At 47.1% G+C, this 24,874-nt stretch overlaps 1 protein-coding gene and 1 long non-coding RNA gene across 5 annotated transcripts; one reads left to right on the top strand and one right to left on the bottom strand.

Moving 5' to 3' along the window:
- Nucleotides 1-1,910: 1,910 nt before the first annotated feature.
- Nucleotides 1,911-24,644, bottom strand: Lmo2 (LIM domain only 2). Of its 4 annotated transcripts, none has more exon segments than NM_001244779.1 (4): nt 1,911-2,880; nt 7,306-7,521; nt 12,785-13,004; nt 24,527-24,644. In NM_001244779.1, coding segments are annotated over 3 exon segments (477 nt in total). In that variant the 5' UTR covers nt 12,826-13,004; nt 24,527-24,644; the 3' UTR covers nt 1,911-2,660.
- Nucleotides 13,420-17,477, top strand: LOC102552075 (uncharacterized). Its single transcript, XR_015684528.1, has 3 exons — nt 13,420-13,902; nt 16,441-16,523; nt 16,937-17,477. It is a non-coding gene; the product is annotated as an uncharacterized LOC102552075 (long non-coding RNA).
- Nucleotides 24,645-24,874: the final 230 nt, after the last annotated feature.

Genomic DNA, 24,874 nt, shown 5'->3' with positions numbered 1-24,874 from the left:
AAACAAAATCAAAGAAAAATGATTACATAGCAATGATACGATTACTGTCACTGCTGGAGTGGTTAAAACATCAGACTGACCCCTATAGCATCTGCGTAGCTCGCATGAAGGCTTTGGTTCAATTTTAAATGTCATTAAAATCATTTTGGAACACACACACACATATTTGCCCAAAGTATAACAAAACAGCTATTTTACAGATTAAAAATGTTTGTACACGCTCAAATGGAAATCCTTGCTAGAGTACAGTGGACTCATCTTGGTAATTTATGTGTTGTATGGAAGGACATACAAATCACATACCGGCAGCAGCTTGTGGCTTAGGATGGGGTTAAATATAAAAGGCTGGTTCTGCATTAGCTTCAGTCACAACAGACACACGGTTCAGCTCATCGGGATGCGCCTGACTACGCATGTGCCAATACTGTGTTTAGCTCTCCAGGTGAAGTGAGAACCTCTTATATTTTAGTCTTTGCATATGAATCCTTCATTCTTGTGATCTCACTGCCATATACGACTAGATATAATTGAACAGAAGAGCATGGGTAAGGAAATGTTAGACTGAATTGTGATGAAGTATTAGCCAGCTGTTAGCTGTTTTGTTCTGTTAGTGTCCTGTTTCGGGCCCTTTGGTGAGCAGTGTTTGCCTACACGTGTGGACTCCTCAGTGGTTAACCTTCACGTCACGAACTGAATACTAACAATTTAGATTGCGTGCTGCTGCTAGCTGGGAGAGGATGTAAATTGGCCATTTTTAAACTTCAGAGCATGAGTCAGAGTAGCCCCCAGGGTCTGTTCCGGGACAGGCAGCCCCCTGCTGAGTTTCTGCTTCTCTGTGTGCTTAGTGGGCAGGGTCCCTGAGTCTGCTTCCAGCAAGTTCATGGTGACGCTGATAACCAGGCTCAGGGACTGCGACTTGAGAACTGCTGAGTTAGAGCAAACATTCCCTCTGAGGGAGCACCTGCAGGCCACCTAGGCTGCGGTACGATATAATTGGATTTGTTTTAAATAGGCCACCTTAAGCAGTCAGATCTCCCAACCTCTTTGAGCATTTTACAGGCCAAGAAAGCCACTGCTCATTATTCCTTCTCTAGAATTAAAGGGGGGGGTGCGAGTTCGATGACAGAGACGTCCAAGTACTTTCAAGTTAATTATCATAGCTTTAGCTGCATGCTTCTGACATCTTGATAATTAAACACATCTAGACTCGCTGGTGTTTGCCAACGTTTTTACGAAATAATTAAAAGTACATCCTTCGTTGAGGTTTGTCATTCCCTGAGACACCCTTGGCGAGTGGGTTGAGGAATGACCAGCAGGTGGCGCTTGAAGTCAGATAACGTCCCCCAATAGGGGCGCAGGAACCCACAAGCCAAGGTGCCAGCTTTAAATCCTCAAAGTAAGGCCTTCTTAACCACTTGTCATAAAACACCCTGAGACACACATCTTGGAAAATAGAAATGTCAAGCTCAGCATCTTTGCCACATTTCAAGCCAGGTAATTACCTTCTCTCCCAAAGGGAATCTATTTTATGTATTTGTGTGCTTTCTAGGTTACAAGTTTCCCAAAGGCAATGATCTCGCTGCCTCCCCCTCACTCCACACAATGCCAAAGTGAAATGCACATTTTACAATAACAACTTAATTATTCTATATCCCTCTGAGCTACGTGATGGCCTGTTATATAATTGCCGGTAATACAGAAACCTATATAAACCTCATATAAACCCTCGCAATAAATGGAAGCTTTTATTTGACCTAGAAATAAACCACGAATTTACTTCATCTTTCCAAAAGGAGAAAAAAAAGAAAAGCAAACCATTTCCCTGCTAGCCCAAATTGTAAGTCATTTCACATCAACAACAGCACTGCCTTTTACCTGGTCATTTTTATTAAGCTTTCAGAATCGAGGTGTTTTTTTTTTTTTAATGACACACAACAAATACTTTGATATAATCTAAGATAATAAAATAGTTGAACAACTTTGACTTCTTTTTTTAAGATTTACATTTGTATAGAAACAATCTGTGGGGCGCCTCACCTCAAATGAAGGTGTCTAAAAACAGTGATTCATCAACACTGCTATAAATATTTGTCTGGTTGAAAGATGTATATTTCATTCCCAACTGAAATGTACCTCCTTGCAGTTTCCCTTGGCTCCAGAGCTGTAGGCCACGGGAAGATGACCAAGGAAAAAAAGAAAGAAAAAAAAAAGCGACTATTTCTTCTCTCTTTCCTTTCCTAGTGTGAAGGACGGTGACTAGAACAGGGTAGTTACCAAAGCCAGGAAGAAATTAATTCCACAACTCTAGTCCATGAACACCAAGGTCACATCTAATCTTTACCCAAGACTGCCTATCTGGGAAATGTTATCATGATGGCACAGTGGCATGCTGGTTCTCAAAGATTTCCTCCACTAACCTTGTCAGTTACTATAGCTAGCCTGTGACCATAAATTCTCTCCTAGGGCTGGTCCTTTTCATCACTGAAGCCTCGGCCTCTGCATTATGTCATGTGATTGCTATGTCTTTAGTGCCCAGGAAGAGTCCATAGTCTCCTAAGAAATGCCTCACCCACCCTCAGGTTCCCAAAGTGCCTAAGCACGAAGACCGCGGAGCCAGCGTCTCCACTGAACACCTCCCCACAGGTGCCTGGGACTCTGGCCTAGATGATCCCATTGATCTTGGTCCACTCGTAGATGTCTTGTTCACACACTATGTCGGAGTTGATGAGAAGGTATCTGTCACCTACACAGAAATGCTTCTGGCAGGCAGCGCACTTGAAACACTCCAGGTGATACACTTTGTCTTTCACGCGCATCGTCATCTCATAGGCACGGATCCGCTTGTCACAGGAAGCACAGAGGCCATCTTGTCCAAAAAGCCTGGCATGAAAAGAAAAGGACACTAAGAGACAGGGGCAGAGGGGCGGGGGTTGGCAATGACAGATTGATGTGAACCCACCTATCAGGATTCCAGGCAACGCTGCATCTAGTCAGATACAGTGGTAGGAAGATGGCAAGGTCCAAGCAGGACTGAGATACACAGTAATATACTATCTAAACATAAACATATGTAAGCAAGACAGCAGGACCCGATAATAGCCCATGAATCCTTCCCTGAAAACAAAATGACTCCGTGACATTTTGTTGCTGTTATTCCTCTTTCCCTAAATTTCCCCTGCTTTTATCCATGCCTCTAGGCTGTGTAGACCTGCCATGGAAGCTTCCATGCAGCTGAAATGGCCTGTGAGGAGTTAGGCATGCAATATGTCTCCCTCCTAGAGGAACTTTGACTGTAGAAGAGGAGCTGGGCCAGCCCTCGGAGGGGTAAGTCACCAGGAATGCACTAAAATGGGTATCACTACGAGGCACCCGGTTCTACCACATTCATTCATTCACAGCCATGAATTTCACCCACTGGGGAGTGTGCCTGGAGTCACCCCCCCCCACCCCTCGAGCTGTAAACTCCATGTCCACATGACCATTCACCGGAGCCCCAGCTGCCAGGAGACAGAGTATCCCGGGAGACAAATAGTGCCACTAATCATGCCTCAGAGACCCAGAGGACAAACAGGATCTCTCCATGATGCACAGAGCTCTTCATTCATGCTCCTCTTGCCCACTTAGCATGACTCTGGAGAGACAACTTTTCTCACAGCTAAATCAAGTTTCTCCCTAGCCTCGGTGCATCAGCCACTTAATCAAGCAACACTTAGTGTTGAGGTGTGAGAAGCAACTTAGGAGTCAGGGCGACGGTTTGAAATGAGCTGGTCAGGGACTGGCAGCATCAGCACCATCCAGGAACCTGTTAGAAACAGAAATTCTCAACTGTCCCTATACCTGACAGGGACACATAAGAGAAGGCGCAGCAGACTGTGCGCTGATCGTCTAATGATGGCTAAACTTTGAAAATGAACCTGCCTGTAAGAATAACATTAGGACAAGGACCAGAAGATGATTTGGCCCTCCTGTCATCTACCTTGCTTAGATGTTAGTGCAACACCTAGGGCACGTCAGAGCGTCAGAGGTCAGTGACTGAGCCGACACTGGCTATGTGTCCCAGGTGTGCTCTCAACTGCTGCTGCAGGGTCCCTTTTTTTGTAACCTAGCATGTCAGCATGTAGCTTCCACATAAAATCTTTATTTCCAGCTAGTCCTTGGTCTCATTAGAAGTCCATACCAACTTATGAGATGAGAGAATCGACTGGTGTGCATCCAAAGAGGATGGAGGAGAGGTAAAGACAGCCACCAAGGCCTGCGACATTTGGCCAGAATGGACGGCCTGTAAGCGAGGACTGTGAGCAGAGAGCAAGCCCACTGCAGCAGGGTCAGAGGTCATCCGATTCTGGGTCCCACTTTCTGTGCTGGAAGCAGACTCACCAATGGGGGAGAACAGTTTAACTTGCCAGAGCAGATGGTGGAGCTGTAGGTAACTGCCATGTTGGAGGTCACAGAGCAGAAAGAGCGTGCTGGCGTCCTCACCGTTCAGTAAGTTAAGATTTGGGACTGAGCAGAGACACACGACTGAGAAAACTGTGCAGCAAATGAGTCTAACTGCCTGAGGTCTGAGACCTTAAGAAAGTGGGAGCTTATTAAAGGGAAATCAGGGGGCAAATTACCACACCAGGCAGCTAATGGGAGGACAAAGACTAATGTTTGGGAGGTAAGTTCAGGTGCCAGAACCAACTCTAAGTAGGTAACTGACCTGAGCAAATGACATCCTCTCCTGGCTTCTGTGCCTTACACTGTAAGCCCAAGGCTGGAGGCAGAGGCTTTGGCCACGCCCTCTAATAACTCGGGTCCTCAGAAATGCTAACAGTAATGAAAACGAGCCAGGACTTGGCAGTTACTGTGTGCATTAACCTCTGGCTCACAGAATCCTCCTCTCAGCTGGATATCCCAGAAACAGACCACAGGGAGGATTTATGTTCAAGTGGTTTATGATGTCCTCGGGGTAAGTGAGAAAGAGGGGAGGGGTCAAGTAGCAATCTCACATGCACAGCCTTGGAGGGAGCTTTGGCCCTATGTTCGGAGACTCCTGATGTATAAGTCCGGTCTCCAAGTGGCCTTGGCTCCCCTCTAAGCTGCAGGGATTGGGGACTCCCCTGAAGCATAGGTTTTTAGCACCAGGGTCTGGTGAGATGGCATAGTTTTGGTTATAACAGGTGCTGGCTAGGCGTAGGTACCAGCTGTTGAAATAGAACCATAGGCTAGAGGGGATTGCCCTACATAAAAGTTCATGAAAACCGGATCTGAGGGGATCCAGGCTGGGTACCCAACACAGTGTAACAGCAGCAGGTTTGAGTTATAGAAGAGAGAGGGAGATGGGGGTGGAGGTGGGTGCTGGTGTGGGTCTTGCATATTTGAGGGTGAATGTCTCAAAAAGACCAGAAGAGAGCTGGCTGTTCAAGATCCTCATGGAGAGAGGCTGCTCTGGGGAGAAGGACTGAACCTGTCTGGAGGACCCTGAGTCACTCTGAACCCATCCTGTTAAAATAGCTCTGGATATGCCAAAGAACCGAGGCAAAGAAGTCCATGGCTGAAGGAAATAAAAATCCCTCCTCGGTCAAGAGGTGTCAGCGCCTTAAGCTTTCTGCTGCCCATTTTAATAACAATAATATAAATATTAAAGGGTGGCTGGGAACGCCGCACTAATGCAGAGTTAATTAACATGTTGCCTGGGAATGTAGCAGGGAAAAGAATTATTTCGTGTCACCAAGACACAAGTTAATTAACACTGGGCTCTCCCAGACTATTTTTTTTCTTCTCCTTTTTGAAAATGGAAAAGATTAACAGGCCCAGGCAGCGCTGCCTTTCTTCCTGAATGTTCTATAAAGCCGGGGAGATAGGGAGGAATCGGCTCTTTGACCTTACTGTATCTGACTTCGTTTAATAAGATTCAAATGATTCAACAGGGAGGGAAGCAGGAGCCCAGTGGGAATCATTTACCCAGCTGCTTTCTGATGGATTTGGCAGACCTGGGGTGAGTAAAACCAGGTCTGCATTTATCTCCATTCTATTTTCTTAGGACTTAAAAAAAGAAAGAAAGAAATTCAACAAAATTACAGTTAGACCTACTTACTCTCTCCTCCCATTTGCCCCAAAACCACTACATCTGCAATGATTTCAATCAAAGACTGCAGGCATGTAAAAGCTGCTTTGGTCTTTGCGTGGACGGATAAGCTTCCTCTGACTTCGGAACGACCCGCGGTTTTGTTTTTATTTCCCATGTGCAGTGCCCTGAGAGCACACATAGGAGGAAGAGCCTTCCTAGCAGCCAAGGGTACTGGAGTCGAAAAGAGCTTCTTGCCACCGGCTAGATGGTCCTAATGAATGGGGGCTGCGTGCTCAGTGGACCCTCTGCCACAGGAGGATGGTGAAGAACTGAGCTGAACAGCTGACCAGATCTAGCAGTTCGGGGCAGAGTTACCTCTGGTGAAGCTAATACAGAAGCTAGAGGTGCTCGAACATGCCAGGCAGAGACACTCACCGGGTGCCAGGACACTCTCATTCAGAAATGCTTCTGTCTCATGTGGTCTGGTACACTTCCTATCTCACCCTTCCACGCTACCATCCCCTTGTCCATTATAGCGGAAAATAATTTGTGATGCCCCCACGACACCTGTCAGTTATAAAGTCAGCCACCACCTACTTCTTAAGTCATGTACCAAGTCAAGTACTTCATTCTAACCTTACAGTTACTATACCCATTTTACAGGCAGGAAATCGAGGTTTTGTCTAAGGCCAGTACTAGGAAGCAATGGAGTAGTGAGTAAGTGCCTCAAACCTCCCGACTCCAGTGTCTTCACCTTTGTAACTGCTGAATGCTAGCCTCCTGCTAGGAAACTCAGTGCTCAGGGCTCAAGAACAGAATGCTATTTTAAAAGTTCTCATCAACAATATTGGAGTCATGCAAAGGAATGTCTACATATATGCATACGTTCATTGAGTATCAAATGAGAACCCACTCCCAAACTTATAAGCGAATTCCCTCTCTTCCCTTAGTTCCCCTGATATTTCCCTACGTATACTTCTCCAAACCCTATCCTGCCCCCACGGAATTTTGTCCTTATTCTGAATTCCGTGTTTATTCTTCTCTTACCTTTAAAAACCTCAGTGATTTACCATGCAGGGATGTGTCTCTGCAAACATGGCCACAGCAAAGGAAGAGCTCACGGCTTCTCTGAAGAGGCAGTGGAGGTTCAGCCTCCACAGCCTAGCCTCCTTAGGCAGACACCTCAGAGCCAAAGCGGGAGCCAGAGACTATGTGTCCAAACCCAGATGTGCCCAGAAGTGTGAGGGATTTACCTGAGATAGTCTCGCCTGCACAGCTTCCGTCCCAGCTTGTAGTAGAGGCGCCGGCCCACCTCTCCCAGCCGACACCCACAGAGGTCACAGCTGAGGCAATCCTCGTGCCAGTACTGGTCGATGGCTTTCAGGAAGTAGCGGTCCCCTATGTTCTGCTGGCAGCCACCACATGTCAGCAGGGATGGGGGGATCTGCAGCACCTCATCCACGGGTTCCCTGGGGAGGGGGCCAAGCATTAGGAAAAGCTCACCAAAGGGAGACAAGCACAAGGTCTCAGGAATTGCTCCATGCTCAGGGTTCTGTGGGGAACCTCACTACATTTCCTTCCAGGAAATAAGGATAAAAGACTCCCTAACTCAGACTGCACAGACACAGGCAACCTTGGATAAAATGGGAATGGGATAGAGAGATCTTAGCATCTGAAAAATTGAAGACAGAATACCAGGAGGTGTCCAAGGCCCTGCAGATAGTGTTGGTCCCTTGCCTCGTCGGCACCTCTGATCCTGTCTGCTTCTTCCACCTTCCCTTCCTGCTCTGCTCCGTCTTCCCAGCCCTCCCTCCCTTTCTTCTTTGGAACTGCCAAATCCTAAGAATATACTTTGGGACCAAAGGAGCTGCTCATAGTCAAAGCATCTGATGACCCAGTGTGCTAAAACCTACAGATAATCTGTTGGATTCACCCTACTGAAGCCCTTCCCATTGCACAGAATCAAAGGAAGAGAAAGAAGAAGAAAGCCACCGAGATTACATCAGGTTGCTGTCTCTTTCCAAAACCGAAAGTTCCATCCATATCTAATTATTCCAACTGAAGTTTTTTGCATTCTTTCTTACATTCTGCATGAATCTTTGGCTAGAGATGAGCTTCATAGGTAGAGGGATGGCCTAACCTATCAGAGGCCCAACGGTCACCTCTCCAGTGCCATGGAAAGTGGGGACATAATCCCAGCGCATCCTGAGGCGGAACCTGGAGGAGCAGGATTTCATCAGCATCATCCAGAGGCTCAGGGCTACACTAGACACCGTCTCGAAGAATACTAGATCCGAACGAATCTTTGGGAGGAAATCTAGGTTACGGTGTGATTCTTAACAGATAGCAGACATAGTTGTTTTTTCTTTCTTCATACTTTTTCAGGGTAGCAAAAGTAGTGTGAATAAAATTAAATTAGTAAAGAGAGTGGAAGAGGGGACCACACGATGGACCTAAAGGAGTGGAAAGCGATTAAACTGATACCAAAGTCACTCTGTTCTCACAGTGATTCTGAGGGATGTGTTCTTGGATTTAAGAAGTTGTATGCTGGGAATCACAAGCTGCTTATGAGGTTAGAGTGCTTGTCGCCAAGCCTGATGATCTGATGTGGTCCTCAGGACACACACGGTGGAAAGAAAGCGCCAGCAGGTTGTTCTATATATAACCATACATATAGATATACACACAAGCAAGCGAGAGCAAGTGCATGTGCTCACACACACACACACACACACACACACACACACACACACACACACGAACAGTAAAAACTATTTTAAAGATACACATACATAGGGCCCTCTGCTTGCTCTGCCTTCCTAGAACCTGAATACTTTTGTTTTACATGTAAGAAGAAATAACTTTTCTGAGGGAAAATGGCACGGGAGAAAGGATTGTGATAGCAAATAGGAGACAGAGACACTTAATGCTTGTTGACTTGTAATAATTAATGTGCTCCTGGAACATTATTCAAATAAAACCTACTTTTAAAAAAAATCTAGTGGTTTTTTTTTTTTCAAATTAAAATTAGCTTTCATTCCTTTGATGGAATGTCCGATGGCGTTTCCTCTTGGGTACCCTGGGCGACACGTCTGTGCCTCTGATCTTTATTTGGCACATTTCCCAAGTGACCTTGTGGCCCAATTGGCCTGTGCCCATGAGGCTCAGCAGCATTACAGTTGGGGACAGTGAGACTCGGGGAATGGCTGTGCACAGGGCACTCCAGCATCTTCAGGTGACCCATCCGTTGTAAATATGTAGCTAAATACTAATGCCAAATCCACCATTATAGCACAAAATATAAGATTACCTTCTTTAAGAACCAGGAAGTTCGAAGCTCAGTTTCTTTGAGAAAAACAATGATCAAGTCAAGTGTTAGGTGTCGTTTGTTGTTTCGGTGTTGACGATCAAACCCGGGTCCCTCGTCACTTTAGGTAAGTGATCTTCACTGTGATTCCTTTCTCCATTCTTTTTGTTTGCATTGTTCTTAAGGATTTAATTTTATTTTTAATTGTATGTATGTGTGTGGGTACATATACACAAGGGCAGGTGCCCCAGAAGGCCATAGGCATCAGATACCCTGGCAATGGAGTCACAGAGGGTTGTGAGCCACCCAATATGGGTGCTAAGCATCCAACTTGGGTCTCCTATAAGAGTAGGAGATGCTCTTAGCCCCTGAACTGCCGGTTCTCTCTCCACCAAGTGGGTTCTAGGGATCAAACTCAGGTCATCAGACACAGGGCAAGCACCATTAGCAGCTGAGGCAGCTCACACGTCCTTTCTGTCCCTTTAAATTTTAAGACAAGATCTCACTAGGCCCAGGCTGGTCTGGAACAGTTCTTCTGCCTCAGCCTCTCATGTATATAGAGTTACGGGTGACGTGGGCTAAGACCTTAAATAGTTTAAATAATACACTAGAAGTTGCCGGGTTGCCGGGCAGTGGAGGCACACATCTTTAAATCCCAGCATTCTTGAGGCAGAGGCAGGCAGATCTCTGAGTCTGAGGCCAGCCTGGGTTACAGAGTGAGTTCCAGGACAGCCAGGGCAAGAAAGAGAATCCCTGTTGGTGTGTGTATGGGGGGGGGGGCACTAGAGTCTTTTTTTTCTATAGGGTATACATAAGGGCTTCCAGCCTCATATTCTCATATCTGAAAGTTAACCAAGATCCTTGGCCTGTTCAAGTGCACCAGTTCAGAATCAAATCTCTTCCCTTTGCATAGCTCAAGGTTTTACATTGGGCTTTCAGAATCACCCACAGGTCTTCCATCATGTTTGATGCCTAGATGGCTGATGTTATTACCAGCCAACTTTGAAAAGGAAGAATTTGCACTTAGCTAGAACAAAGCCCTCCAGAATTAAGATGATCCGAAGGGATCACCAACTGCATGGTGAAGGAAATCTCTGTGCATGAGTTCTGGCTTCCTGTGCACATGATACCTTTGCACAAGCCTAGGCAAGGGCTGACCTGCATCTGGAGATGCGATGGTGAAGATCCAAGCTGGCTTCGAGCAAGCACTCGGTGAGGCCGCTGGCAAGAGAGTGAGATACAGGAGAACGAGACATGCCGGTCTGAGGACAGATATGGACAGGACCAGACTCTGACTCAGTTTACCTTTCTATAATTAATGACATGCCATTCTCTCTGGTGAACAATTCAAGCCAAAGACTGAATGAGATTTACCTTAAGTTAATATTTGATATCCTTCTACCAGCCTGTCCTAAATAGGACACCTGAGTGTCCCTTTAGCTTTGATTTCTGGTAAAATTTCTCAAAAATTTCCCAGACAGAGGGGAAATGTTCCACAGACATTTCCCACAGGGCTTGCCCATCTTCAGTTACAGCCTTCCTTTTCTGGGCACATTCTGTAGGACGGATGAACTACTAGAGGACCTCATGAACTGGGTGCTCACTATTACAGCTGTGAGATACCTTTCAGGTTTCTAGTCTGGGGCAAAAAAGACACAAACTTTAGTCAGAGTGAACTTCCTTTACAGAACCCAATCCTCAGGCTGGAGAGAAGGCTTGGCAGTTAAGGATGTTTTCTGTTCTCCCAAAGGACCCAGGAGTCTCCACAAGCAAAACAGGTGAGTGCTAGTATCTGTGACTCCTGTTCTAGGAGACTCATCACCTCTAGCCTCCAGAGCACCTGCGCTCAGGTGCACACACACATCCATGCAGTTAGTATTTTTTTTTAAGGTACCAAACTCTGTAGACTCAATGTCTAATATAGGATTCATAGTGAAATTGTGCTGATAGGAAAGCAGTAAACACCAGTTCGCCAGACCCACTCCCTTACTGTGTAATCTTATGTCTCGTCCAATCTCTGAAAACTCGGGGCTCAGATGTAATTTTAAATGTATTTTTAAAAGGGAACAAGCTACAGACACCGACTCTTTTTTTTAAAGGGTTGTTGTTTTTCCTGAGATTTTAAGGAAGCTGGTCTTTATGTCAACAAACCTAGCTCCTTTCTGAGCTGTGTGTCTTAACCTTCAAGACTGAAGAGTGATGTTTATATTCTCGTTGGATCGTGGGACTTCCTGTATTTTATGAGAACACGCTGGGTTTTTATGCTGCTGACTGAGGGTAAAGCCCAGGTAAATAAACACCACACAAGACTGAAATTGAAGGGGGGGAGGCGAGTAGGAAAACTTCAGCAGGAAAGCACAATTCTTTTAAAGCAGGAAAAGAAAAGGAGGAAAAAACCCCACCAAAACAAATGCGTCTTAAAAGCCCAAATGGACAAGTCATTAACCAGCTCCTTTGGTCTTGTGTTAACAAATCCCTTCAAAGGATTAGATGAGGACTTCAAAGGAATAAAAACTCAAAACCAGACAGCTAATGATTCTTAAAAGGGCATTTGTGTGGACATGAAAAAAAAAAAACCAACAAAAAACAAAACAAAAAAAACCCCCAACACCTTCATTCTTGGCTCCCCTTGTTAAATCTAGAGAATGGGCTAGGGTACAGGCTGTGGAATGGGGGTGTTCTTTGCAAACCAGCGCAAAGCTCAGAGCATAAGACAGTACATACTCATACAACTCTTGGTTCGCTGACCCCAAGCCCTTCTGAAAGTTTGATGAGATTCTGTTCCCTAGGAAAACACACTGGAACAAAAAAAAAAAAAAAAAAGAACCAACTTTCGAGGTTCACATGCCCACAATAGGAGACTCATGGGAGGGGTGAACATGCACCCGGAGGAACTCCGGATTAGCAATTCTAGAAGTCTCTGGAGGCCAGAACCAGTCCCCAGATGGACAGGCGGACCTCATCGACTATCTGCTCTACTCCGGGCCTGGCAGTAGACTGTCAGAGACACCAGGGACGTTCTGGTTGGGATGCCCCTCTTTCCAAAGCCAAATAGACAAAAAGGAAGGGAATCTGGAGAGGGTGGGACGAAAGGGGAGAAGGCAGAATCTCGTCCTCCACTTTCCCTGCCCTGCACCTGTGCCTCGGAGCTCCGGGTGCCTGCTCCTGGGCAAACTTTCTGGCCCTTGTGAAGGTTTGGGGAGCTTTCTAGATAGCCCGGAGCGGTCCGCGGGGTTGATCCCAGTTTACAGCTTCCTCCAGTTCCGCCCAGCCCCTCTCGGTGTCTCCAGAGTCACCCGCGAGGAAAGAGAACCCCTGCGACACCGAGGGACCAAGGGCATGCTGCGGGCGCGCACCTGAAGTCAGCCCCTCGCGCCTTGCCTGGGACCCGGTGTGGGGTGCGGGGAGAGAAGCGCCACACTTACTCAGACGGGTCCAGGCTCTTCCTTTCGATGGCCGAGGACATTGGGGAGGGGGGAGGCGTGCCGGGCGGCGGGGGCGCTCCCTTTGTGGCGCGTGGCTGGCTAGCTGCCTGGACTCGGACCCCCTCGGGTGCTCGGGCGCCGCCGCTCCTGCGCCTCCTCTTGCTCGGTCGCTCGGCCGGCGAGCTCGCCCCTCCACGCTCAAGGACAGTCACCGCGCTCCCTTCAAACGCCAAAGAGAGAGAGCGAATCACCCAGCTGCCCCGCGCGCGGCGGCCGAGGCAGGGGGCCGGGGAGCAGCCCGGCCTCCCTCCGGCGGCTGCGACAGCTGCCGCTGCTCAAGACTTAACCTTCCATCCCGGTCCCGCTGCCGTCACCACAGCCGCCGCCGCCGCCGCCCGGTCCCGATCGCGCGCAGTCGCCGGCTCCGCCCGGCCGCCCCGAACCCCTCGCACCTTCGCTGGGGTCGGGGCGCCGAGGGCAGAGAGGGGGCGGCGGCCTGGGGGCGGGGAGCGGACCGCGCGGCTCTCCCCGGGCTCCCTCCTCTCTCGCGAAGGTCTATTTTCGCTCAGCTTCCCTCTGTCTCTGGTTTCATTTCCTTTTTCCTGATCACGATTCAAATACAATAGAAGGAAATCACATTTAAAGAGACAGCTGCCCGCCCCCTCCCCCTTTTTTTCTTCCTTTAAAAAAAAAAAACGGGGCTCCTGGGGATTAGGAATCCAAACAGCAGCGGCGGCAGCAGCAGCAGCAGCGACGGCGGCAGCCCCGACTTGGCTTCTTAAAGGGACCCGTGGCAGAGACCGAGAGTCTTCCCTGAGCACCACTCCTGGGGCAAGAAGCCCGCTGCCACTAAACCGTCCTTTTCAGAGTTCCCCTTCTGCCCTTTCCCTTTGGTTTCAGGCTGAAAGTAACCACCTGGCGGTTCCAGCAGGAAAGAAATGCAAGCGTTGCTAGTGGCTGGCTAGCGAGCGCTCGTCTCGGGTTCGAGGTCCCAAGACCACGGTCGTGGTGCTCTACGAAGCCTGAGACAGTGCGGCTCTGCTGGCAGCAAGCTCGTAGCTGCGACTGCGCTCCAGAGAGGGGACGCAAGCTGTATGACCAGGGACCTCACGCGCTAGGTGCGCCTGAGCAGAGCTGGGGGCAGCTAATCCCGCAGGGAGGGTGGCTGGGAGGGACCACGTTGTCCGGGTCTCCTCTCCATCTGCTGGCGGCAGAATTCCCTCCCTCAGCATCTTTCAAAGAGCGAACTCCAGCGGTTAGGCTGGCCCTCTCTGCAAAGTATCAGCAATACTTGGACCGGAGGAAGTTCCTTGCCAATAATCAAGGACCTTACAGTTGTTACTTACTATTATTTTGCCCTATATAAAGCAAAGAAAAGGACAGGTTTCTCCTTCAGGCTTGAAGGCAAGTTCTAGAAGGACAAAGAAATGCAGAAGGGAAAGAAGAGGACTCTAGCTAGCTAGTTTTGCAGGGAGAAAAACCTAGGTTCTCCCGGGCCTCGAGTTCCTTGAAACTGAGTTCAGAAATGATCGTTCAAGTCCCGTTAGCTTATGATGAGGACAGTCTTCAGGTTTGTGAAGAGGAAAATTCCGAGTGCCTTCAGAATCCATCGTTAGTAAGAACAGCCTGGATCAAGGACGTAGGCATTTCAGTCCCATTTTAAAGACGGCTTTAATAGCCTGAAGATGATTGTTGAAGTCAGAACAGAAATCCTGGGTTCCTGGTACAGAGCAAAATCCTCACTGATTTCTCCTTAGCACTAACCTGAACCACACCCACAGATTCCTGTCATTTTCTTGCCTCCACGTCCTGAAATTTATACTGAAGGGGAATAATTAAAATCTGTGTCTGTGCGCATACCCTCGGGTTGGTCCAAAACCCACCTCCAGTATATAAAAAGACATTTTCCTATTTAAGTCCTTGTTCTTTAAATTAAGAAAACAAACATCTTTACAATGTCTACACAAGCCTAAATTATATGATAAATACATAACTTGTTATTCTGCTTTCATTTCTATCTGAAGTGAAAATAAACATTGTTTGTGGTAGCACAGGCCAGTAATCCCAGGAAGGGGCAGGAGCATTAGGAACTAATTCAAGGTCATCCTCCCCTACAAAGTTAGTTAAAGGCCAGTCCGGGCTACAGGAGCCAGTGTCTCAAAACCAAAACCAAAAGAAGAAAAGGAAACAGTGAAAACACACGGGTTGTGATTAGCAGTATGTCTATTTAATACTGATGTTCCAATGCTGAGCCACTAGAACCATACTTCCTGGGGTTGATTTAGGCTCTTAGCAGCTCATGTGACCAGGAAAACTACCCTCAAGGTACAGCGTGGAGAAAGTGGCTGAGGATTCTGCCTGTGCTGTGGCCTCCCTTTACCATCATGTGAACTGGGCCCAACAAGGAGAGTTTATCAGCATCCTTGTTAGTAAAATGGGAATAATGGGACTTACTAACTGGTATAAGTTGGTGTAAGGATTGGCTGAACTGTGCATTCAACATGTGGTACATGGATTTGTAATGAAATGAGAATATATATATATATATATATATATATATATATATATATATATATATAAAACCTAGCATGTGACCCATGGATCTGTAATGAAATGGATATATACAGAATATATATATATATATATATATGTGTGTGTGTGTGTGTGTGTGTGTGTGTGTGTGTGTGTGTGTGTGTGTGTATGTGTATTCGATAGCATTGGGGTTAGTTACTAAAATAAATATCTCCCTGGACTCCAAGAGGTAACTTTGGAATGGCCAAGTCTAGGGCATAAAGATTCCTTTATGCTTTGATCTGAATGTGTTAAAGGGAGGGGAGAAGGGAGAGGGAGAGGGAGAGCTTGCATGACTTTGGGTCAATTTCTTGTCTTTCACAACTCTTTGGGGAGAGCCCTTCTTTCAGAAGGTGCGCCTTTGATATGATGATATCTTAAGATTTCAATTTCACACACCACGGCTGTAAGAAATTACTGCCTACTGGTGGGACTTCATTCCCTTTCTATGGGCAATTAAGTCGCCCAAATTTAAGTATAACGTTTAGAATCAAGTCTCAAAATGTGCTTTTTATGTCTTTTTATTATGAATGATTTTAAAGCAATCATGGCCTTATGGTGTCTTCCCATAGCATCCAGTAACTGCCATGTATGGAGTAGCTTCAGCTACTCTGAGGTGATTTGAATGTGTAAAAAAAACGAGAGCTAAAGGAATCCTTGCTTGACCCCTACCCAGCAGGACTAATCTGTAATTTCTCCCCCACCCTCACAAATATATTAAATACCCTGAAGTTTAGGCATTCCCAAGTTTTCCTTCTGAAATAAGAATGTCAGAAGTCTGAGTCAGTCTGCATGATAAATGTTCCTCCCTGGAATCCACCAACACCTCCCCCTCCTCTGTTTTTTTTTTTTTTTTTCTCCTTAGTACATTTACACTTATTTTCCTGGGAAAAAGTGTCCGATGTGACTATGATTACATGTCTTTGCTAAAGTGAGCTTCTGCTATGAGTGAAGCGTCACGGGGGGGGGGGGGGCAACGACAATTTACTTTTGTTGCTGTTGTATCCACTGAAGCTGAGTTGTGATGTACGTCTTGGTAGTTGTGACAGTCACAGAAGTAAAGATCTCTTTTCATATGGTTTCAGCTCAGTTGTTGTGGGCATCTGACTTCTAGCCAATCAAGACCTCCAGAGACCCCTGAGACTGGGGTGCTGTGGGAGGAGCTGAGGTGAGAAAGACTCCAGCATTTGCCTACTCATTTGGGAACTTCTCAGGGCCAGTTTGTTCTGTTACTAACTTTAGCCGTAGACAAATCAGGTTTTGTAGGAAAGAGTATCAAATTAATCTTTTCCTCCTCTTTTATCTGAGTCTTAGGAACATGGACATAGGAATTACGTAGACAGAACTCTGGTGTGTGATTTGGGGGAAGTTATTTCACCTCTGAACCTCGATTTCTCTATCTGTCACACTGAGGTTCTTAAAAGAAGTCTGATGGGGGCTGGAGCAGGGCCGATATCACTGGGTTGCTGTTCATCTTATAGGGGTTGTCGGAGGGATAATATGTGCAAAACTGCTTTGCACAATGGCGGTGCCTAGAAAACGCTCAGAAATGATAGCTGTTGCTATTACTCCATCTTTCAGAAGCAATCATCACCACATCAAGAAGCAGCAATCTTCCAGCCAATCAAGACATCCGCTAGAGACGGCTGAGACTGGGGTGCCTCAGGAAGAGCTGAAGTGAGAGAGAATCCAGTATTTGCAAATCTCCAGGCTTAGCGATCCTCATATTTCAGACAGTAACCTAGAACTGTGCCCATCGGGCCTGAGGGAGCTGCAGGCAATACCACTGCTTCCTGCAACACAGCGTGCTCCCACCACATCCAGATTTTATTCACTGACTTTCTGCATCTCAGCCACTTACAGAGTACTCTTTGAGAAGTGAGAGGCCAGTGGCTGGAGATTTGGATCTGTTAGCAAAGTGCTTGCCACAAAAGCATGAGAACCTGGGTTCTTATCCCCGGCACCCTTGCAAAAACTTGGCAGCTTCTATAATCCCAGGGCTGCAGAGACAGGGATCCTAGGTACTTGTAACCAGCCAGAGTAGGCAATGAGTGAGTTGCATGTTCCTGGAGAGACCCTGACTCAAAAGAGGAGGTAAAGAGCAATAAAGAGAATATGCTGACCTCTGTGACCTCTGGCCTTCACAAGATCAAATGTGTAGGCGTGGTGTGTGACAGAGAAGGGGAGGGAGAGAGGGGAGAGGAAGCCAAGACTGCTATAGACTTGGGCCTGTTCTGAAATGTCCATTCAACATATAGCAGAGTATAAATTGTGGCTGTCCCTGCTGGAAGGGGCCTGAGAAATGCAGGGACATTTCATCTCCTCCTTGTTGCAGGTGGAGTTCGAAGGCTTCCCTCCCGGTGAGCCTGCCCATGCTTCACCCACAGTGCCTCTGCCTTCCTTGACCTTTGGCTTGTGGTCTGGCTTCTTCCTTCCTTTGCTTCCACATCTGTACACTGGGACGTTCAGAGCACTGTCTCCTACTGCCTTTATAGGACTCAGCAAAATGAAACAGATAGACGCTTGGAGAGGAAACCAGTGCGTAGTAGTTCCTGTAGAACTTTTGCCCACTGATCATCGTCATCTTCAATAGAATGTATAAAAACCAAGTCTGCCTTCAAGACAGTTTTGAGTGTACACGGATGGTTCAAATGCTTTAACAGACTGAGCAAGTGAGAGTCAGCTGCTTCTTCTTCCACTGTGGCTGACTCTCCCAACTTGAGTACTGGACCCTGAGTTCCTAGGCTGCTTCAAGCTCGAGGTAAAGCAGAGGTGGGTAAAGAGACTCTCAGAGCTGGCATTGTGGTCTGTTTCCGGGAACTCGCTTCTCGGCAGCTGTAGAGGCAGCTCCAGCTAAGTAACACAGTGTAAGGAATCCAGTTCACCACATTAGTAATCCAGATTCCCGGTGTGTGCCTGACATCTACTATACCCATGACCTTGTACCTCTCAGTCTTTGTGCATGGATCACATCAGCTGGCTCCAACTGGGGGCTCTTGCACTGCTCTCTTCTCTGCCTAAAATGTTCTTTCTTTCCTCCCTCTCTGCCTGCCCACGTGTGTGTGTGTGTGTGCGTGTGCATGTGTGTGTGTGTGTGTGTGTGTGTGTGTGTGTGTGTGAGAGAGAGAGAGAGAGAGAGAGAGAGAGAGAGAGAGAGAGAGAGAGAGAGGTAGCCTGGCTGCTTAATCTTGGCTCACTAAGTAGCTGATGAGAATCTTGAATTTCTGATCCTCCCCTTTGCCTCCAAAGTGCTTGGATTCCAGTTGTCTCACCACACCCAGCTTCTGAGCTGCTCTTTCTCCCATCATCCTGTAGGGCTCATGAACTTCATTAAGTTCTCTGTTAAAACATTTTATTCTCGGAAGGGGCATTTAAAATGTAACTTTACGGGGAGAGATGGTTCAGTGGTTAAGAACACCTAGTAGTCTTCCCAAGGACACCATTCAGTTCCCCATACCCACATCAGATAGCTCACAATTACCTGTGACCACAGTTCCAGGGGATCCAATACCCTCTGGTCTCCGGGAATACTCACATATACTCATGCAGTCATACATACACACTCACATGCACACTCACACACATACACATAAAGATAAATGAACGGATCTTTAAAAATAAAGTCCAACTTTTCACCCCTCCCAAGCTCCATCACCCTGCTGCATCCTCACTCATTTCTCTGCAGCAGGAACCGCTGTTCTTGCTGTGTTTGGCCAGGGTGCTCTCTCCCCAACCCCCAGCCTCTTTCCTAGGAAGAATGGAAGTTCTACAAAGGAAGAAACTGTTTCTGACTTGTTCTTAACTCTGTCTTTAGCACTGATCATGTGACAGCTCATGGCAAGTTCTTGATAAATTAAATCGAATCAATAAATGATAAATGTGCCAATGGCAGATCTGCGGCTCCCCCTTGGCCCAAGTATGCTCCCACCATCAGTGTTTTCTGAGCAAAAGTAGACAAGGAACTTGAAGTGCAGGTCTCTGCCTCTGTCTGTGTCTGTCTTTTTCTGCTTCTGTGTGTGTGTGTGTGTGTGTGTGTGTGTGTGTGTGTGTGTGTGTGTCTGCGCATACGTTTGTGTTAAACAGGGTTTGCTTTATTAAAAGATATGTTTAAGCATAAGGGTTAAGAGAAAAAGCACTCAGGAAGTAAGACACACCCAGACCATGGGTGTGCACTTCTCAAGAAGGCTCACCCCCTCTTGTCTTTCTTGAGTATAATTTTAGAATGAAGAATTCAGGCATAGATACCATTAATATTTGGGGCCAATAGTTTAAAGGCCGTTTCATATTCATTTATTTCTGAGACAGGGTCTCACTACTGGAACCAGGCTAACCTTGAACTCATGAACTTAAGCAACCCACAAACCTCCGTGTCCCAAGTTTCTAGGACCATAGTTAAGCACTCGAGCCTGTATTTGTATGAGAGTTTTATTTTTGAAAGACAGAAACCTTTTGGCTCCCAGGAACTCTGAGACCCAGGTGGCACCAGCAAACAAGGCACCCTGATGTGTGAGCTGCCACTGTGGGATCCCCACTCTGACAGGGACCTTCGCAGAGAGCCCAGTGAGTCCCAGGCATTGGAGATGCACTGGCTCATGCTCGAGTCCTGGCTCCCTCACAGGTTTTTAGGCAAATTATGTAACAGGGCTGAGCTTCAATTTCATCATGTGCAAAATAGGGACAATACCATCTTCATCATGGGGTTGTAGGGATAAAATGAGATCGTGCCTGCCAAATACTTAGCACGGTGATCATCCCGGAGCAAGAACTCAATGGCAGCAGCTATTACTAGAATTAATTAAGCAGAGAGAATTTTAGAGGAATCAGTCAGAGGGCTCTTTTTGGCTGGAGATAGATGGATAACAAATTCTGCCTCATGAGAGCTTAGCCCACGTGGGGTAGTCTGTAGCCGTGCTGGGGGCACATGCCTGCCTTGAAGGACTTCTGGGATAGAATCACAAGGCCCTGGCCCAGCCTCAGGCTCGGGGAAAGCAACAAGGAGGAAGAAAAAGGACCCAGCCATGGTCGTGGCTCCCTGGTCTGAGAGCCTGTATCCTAGATGTACCTTCCACTGGAAGAAGGGATGGGGGACCTGAGACCAGGGTGCTGATGGGGAAGTGTACAGGGCCCGGCAGGGGAAGGAGATTCTGATGATACCCACTCTGACAGCCTGGCCTCATGTCTCTCGGAGTTACAAACCATAGAGAGAAGCAGAACTAGGCTTGTGTCTGTGGTGGGCCCAGCTATAGGAGACCTCTTACAGAGGGAAGTGCTCTTCAGGAAGCACTAGGCACAGGGTTTCTTCCTGCCAGCTCTCTCTACTTCTCTTGATTACCCTTCATCTCCTCATGGCTAACCTGGCCTATCTGGAATTCTATTTTCTTCACCATCCTGTGCCAGAATTTACAATGGCCGGTGGTCATCTATGCTTCAACCAGTCTTTGGGGCTTCACTTGTCTCATTTTTCTAGAGGAAAGAAGTGAACTGATGGTTAGAGTTGGTGTTTCTGGGTGTGATTCTGTCATTTTTACAAATCAGGATCAAATTCTTCTATACTTTTGTGAAGGTGCTTCAGCCTTGTCCACTCCTCCACCCAACCTTCTATCCCACAAACTGAGACTCTGACCCCTCCCACTCAGCCTGCTACGGTCTCAAACACCCCGTTTGTATGCATGGTCTGTGCACTGTCTACTCTTTTTAAAAAGAAAAGATTTATTTATTTTATGTATATAAGTACACTGTAGCTGTCTTCAGACATACCAGAAGAGGGCATCAGATTCCATTACAGATGGTTGTGAGCCACCATGTGGGTGCTGAGAATTAAACTCAGAACCTCTGGAAGAGCAGTCGGGTGCTCCTAACCGCTGAGCCATCTCCCCAGCCCCCACCTATCTTCTCTTTTATCCCTATCTGGAGTATCTGCCCCTGCTTCAAAGCTCTGGGGCTAAAAGAGAATGACTAAGCCTAGAGGTGTTAATACAAATAAACCTAATTTTGAGCCTCTGCTTCTCAACTTACTATCAGGGTAAACAAAAGCAAGTCCCATTGATAAAATAGAAGCAGTGGTAAATACAGGGTTAGGAATAGTAACTGGGATACCATGTATGATGGACAGAGCCCAGTGCCAGCATAAAGTAAGTGTTCAGTAAACACCAATGACTCCTGTGGCTAGTATAGAAACTCTCCTAGTTCTATCTGCCTGGCACTGCTCCAGATATGTGTTTATCCTAAAGGTCTCCCTACCTCTGAATCTTCGAGTGATAACCTTCCTGAGTTCCTGCCTTCCTTAGCTCTAAGCCTTGGCACATGCCTTGTTTGTTAGCCTTTGTGATTTTGTGGATGCAGCATCTCGTCCCCTCAAAAGAGGTGTCTTGCCTTAAGTTCTTGGAAAAGAGAGAGAATTATTTTCATTTACTAGCTTCCTGCATAGCGACCTCAGTTTGGAGCTGATCAATAACTTGTTTTAAACTGAAGACTTTATATCATGTCCGTGTTATCAACTGTCCACCTTCGAGATTCATGAGGCTGCAGTAATTGGAGGGTCACTGTGTCGGGAGGAAGTGCTCCTCAGAATCATCATGTTGGGAGCTAAAACGTATGTCTCTTAGAAGAACGAAGGGGGATGCTTCATGAGATTGGAGTTAGCAGTGAAATCTTGGGTACCACGCTAAGGACAAAGGCAACAAAATTAAAACTAGGCAAAGTGGACTACATCAAAACCAAGGGATTTGGGACATCAGAGGGACCGATCAATCGAGTAGAAAGTAGCACAATCCTGGAATAGCATAATGTACAAACGATCTGCCTGCTTGGACCTGAGGAGCCAGAGCATAAAACAGTTCAACAAAACCAAAACAAGCAACCCAATCTAAAAGCGAGCAAAGACTTCGCATCCAGGTGTCTCCAAAGAGGTATCCACGTACCCAGTAAGCACACAAGCATGCTCACTCGTCGTCAGAGACCTGAAAATCCAACCCGAGAGCAGACACCACTCCATAGCTGTTGGAGTTGGCTTCTGTCAGAAAGGAGGTGTGAGAGCAGAAGATAGTGCTTAGCACAAGAGTGCACATGCGCTTAGCCACGGTTGCTCAGGGTAGGCGAGACCCTGCCTTCCATCTCTGGCATCGAAACTGAGAACAAAGATAAAAGTAACGGAAAATATCAAGTGTTGACAAAGTTCTGAAGAAATTGGAATACTTAGACATTGCTGATAGTAATGTGAAGCAGTAGAGCCATTATGAAAACGGTATGGCAGCCTCCTCTGGATCTGTCCCTCCAATCACTGGAAGCAAGGCCGCCAACAGACTGTCTGTGTACTTGTATCCATACAGTAGTCTTCTCGGTAGACATTTGTATGCTCAATTCCATGCAGTAGTTAGTGTTCACGGCAGACAGAGTGGAGGCGCCCAAGTGCTCACTGACAGATGAGCAGAACAGAAGGTAGAACCTTGAACGCACAGTGCCATAGTGTGTCGTCGCAAAGGTGGAGGCAATTCTGACTCACAGCGAAATGTGGATGGATCCTAAAGACATTATGCTAAGTGGAGTAAGCCGATGGGTCACTACGGCCAGAGGCTATGACTTCACTCTTAGGAGGTCCTTAGAGGAGCCAAATTCATAAAGCCAGACAATAGCATGGTACTGGGATGTTGAGTTATTGTTTAATAGATCCATCATTTCACTCGGGGAAGATTAAAAAAGAACAGGCCCTGGAGATAGATGGGGGTGAGGATTGCACGGTAGCGAGAATGTGTCCAGTATCACCGAAGTACGCACTTGGGAGTGTTTAGGCGGTAGATTTTGTGGATATTTACCATAAAATTTTATATGTGTTTTACTACACACACAAAGAAGCCTGGTGGAAGTGAATGGCCAGTCCCTGGCTGCACATCTGTCCCAAGAGCAGAATTTGACTTACGGTGTTAGAGAGCCCACAGCCTTCTCAGGCTCATCCGTGATCCCTTATCACATCCCCCGTTCTACAGTAAAGCCAGACCCATGAGCTGTGAGACACCCTTCAGATATCTCAGTGGTCTCCCCTGGCCTTACAGGCCTCTAGCATCTGTATCAGTTCCCTCAGAGCCTGCCTCGTGGAAGCCTGCTTGGCTCCAAGGCCAGAGAATGGGCGCATTGGTCATTATGCACAACCATTCATTCCATAACCCAACACTCTTCTGTCATTTGCTGGTTCTGAGGACCTAAGAGTGGCGGTTTCATGGCTGTGGATTTTGGGGAGAGGAGGGACTCCTATACATGAATAATTGTTTTTAATTTAATTTTTACTTATTCACTTTATATCCCACTCACTGCCCTGCTCCGCTCCCGTTCTACCCCCTCACTGTCCCCCATCCCAGTCCCTCCTCCTCCCCTTCTCCTCTGGGTGGGTACGCCCACCCCTCCACTCCTCCCAACCCCCCACCCCAGTATCTCCCTCACCCTGGCACTTCACATCTTTGTGAGGCTAGGTGCTTATATGAATAATTTTTAAAGACTGGTCAGGCCACAGCAGGGCTGAAGTGGGCCATCTCCACTCCCCACACTTTCAGGCTCCTGCAGGAGGAGTCTGGAATCAGATCTCACAAAAAAAGAACCATCAAAAAGTATCCCACTTGTTATTTAGGCCCTCCATCAGGAAATATCTTTATCTGGCAACTTTTGCAAAGCAGATTGAACTTTGAAGGAGGCCCCTCCAGGTTTTCCCTGGCTTCACTCTCACTACAGTGAGCAAGCCATTTTCATCTTAATCTTCAGGAGGTGGTGCCTGCAGTGGTGACTCTGTGGGAAACAGGGCCAGCATGAAGCAGCAGCCGTCTTTGGAAATGTGAGGCATCTTTAACCCCCAAACAGCCGCACGGAAAGCAAGAATTAAGTCTGGCTGATTTCTGCACACACTCCCCTTCAACTCAAACATTACTTCCTTAGGGAAGTCCTCTCCATACCATACTGCCTCTCCCTTCCCCCTCCGACCCCAGGACCAATGGGATCAGAGCTTGCCTTTGCGGGATTGAGCTACAAATGCAGATCTCACTTTGTACATTTCCATGTTAGGGTCACTAGGCTGTGCCTGGTGCCCCAGTGCTATTCAGAATTGAATTTAAGAGCATCTGGTGGTATGTGGCACTCAGAAAATACCGTTGAAGGAACAAATTAATTGGCTACTCAAACATGGCTTACCTGCCTCTCCACAGGTCACTGCACATCCAGGTAGAAATGCCCTCTTTCCAGAAAACGTCAGGAACTCAGTTTAAGCAGTCAGGAGAGAAGAGTATGCATTTGTGTGAGTGGTGGTGTTTGTGTGGGTGGTGGTGGCCGGGGAATCCTTATCTTCAGTTGGAGAAATGTTTCCTCGGGTCCTTGATAAAGCAGGGAACAGTGTCCTCAGGGCTTCTGATAGCAGACAAGTGTCCTTGACAGAGAATAGGGGCTGGGTGCGGCAGGTCAGGAGAGGGATTCTAACGGTCTCTTTGCTGTTAAAAGGCTGCTTCCTGCCCAGTTTTCCCCCCCTCCTACCAGCTTGTTAAA

The sequence above is a fragment of the Rattus norvegicus genome, chromosome 3 (assembly GCF_021556685.1).
Source record: "Rattus norvegicus strain SHRSP/BbbUtx chromosome 3, alternate assembly SHRSP_T2T, whole genome shotgun sequence".
NCBI classification, from domain to species: domain Eukaryota; kingdom Metazoa; phylum Chordata; class Mammalia; order Rodentia; family Muridae; genus Rattus; species Rattus norvegicus.
The sequence above is the reverse complement of the archived record's forward strand: the minus strand, read 5'-3'. Positions and strand labels throughout refer to the sequence as shown.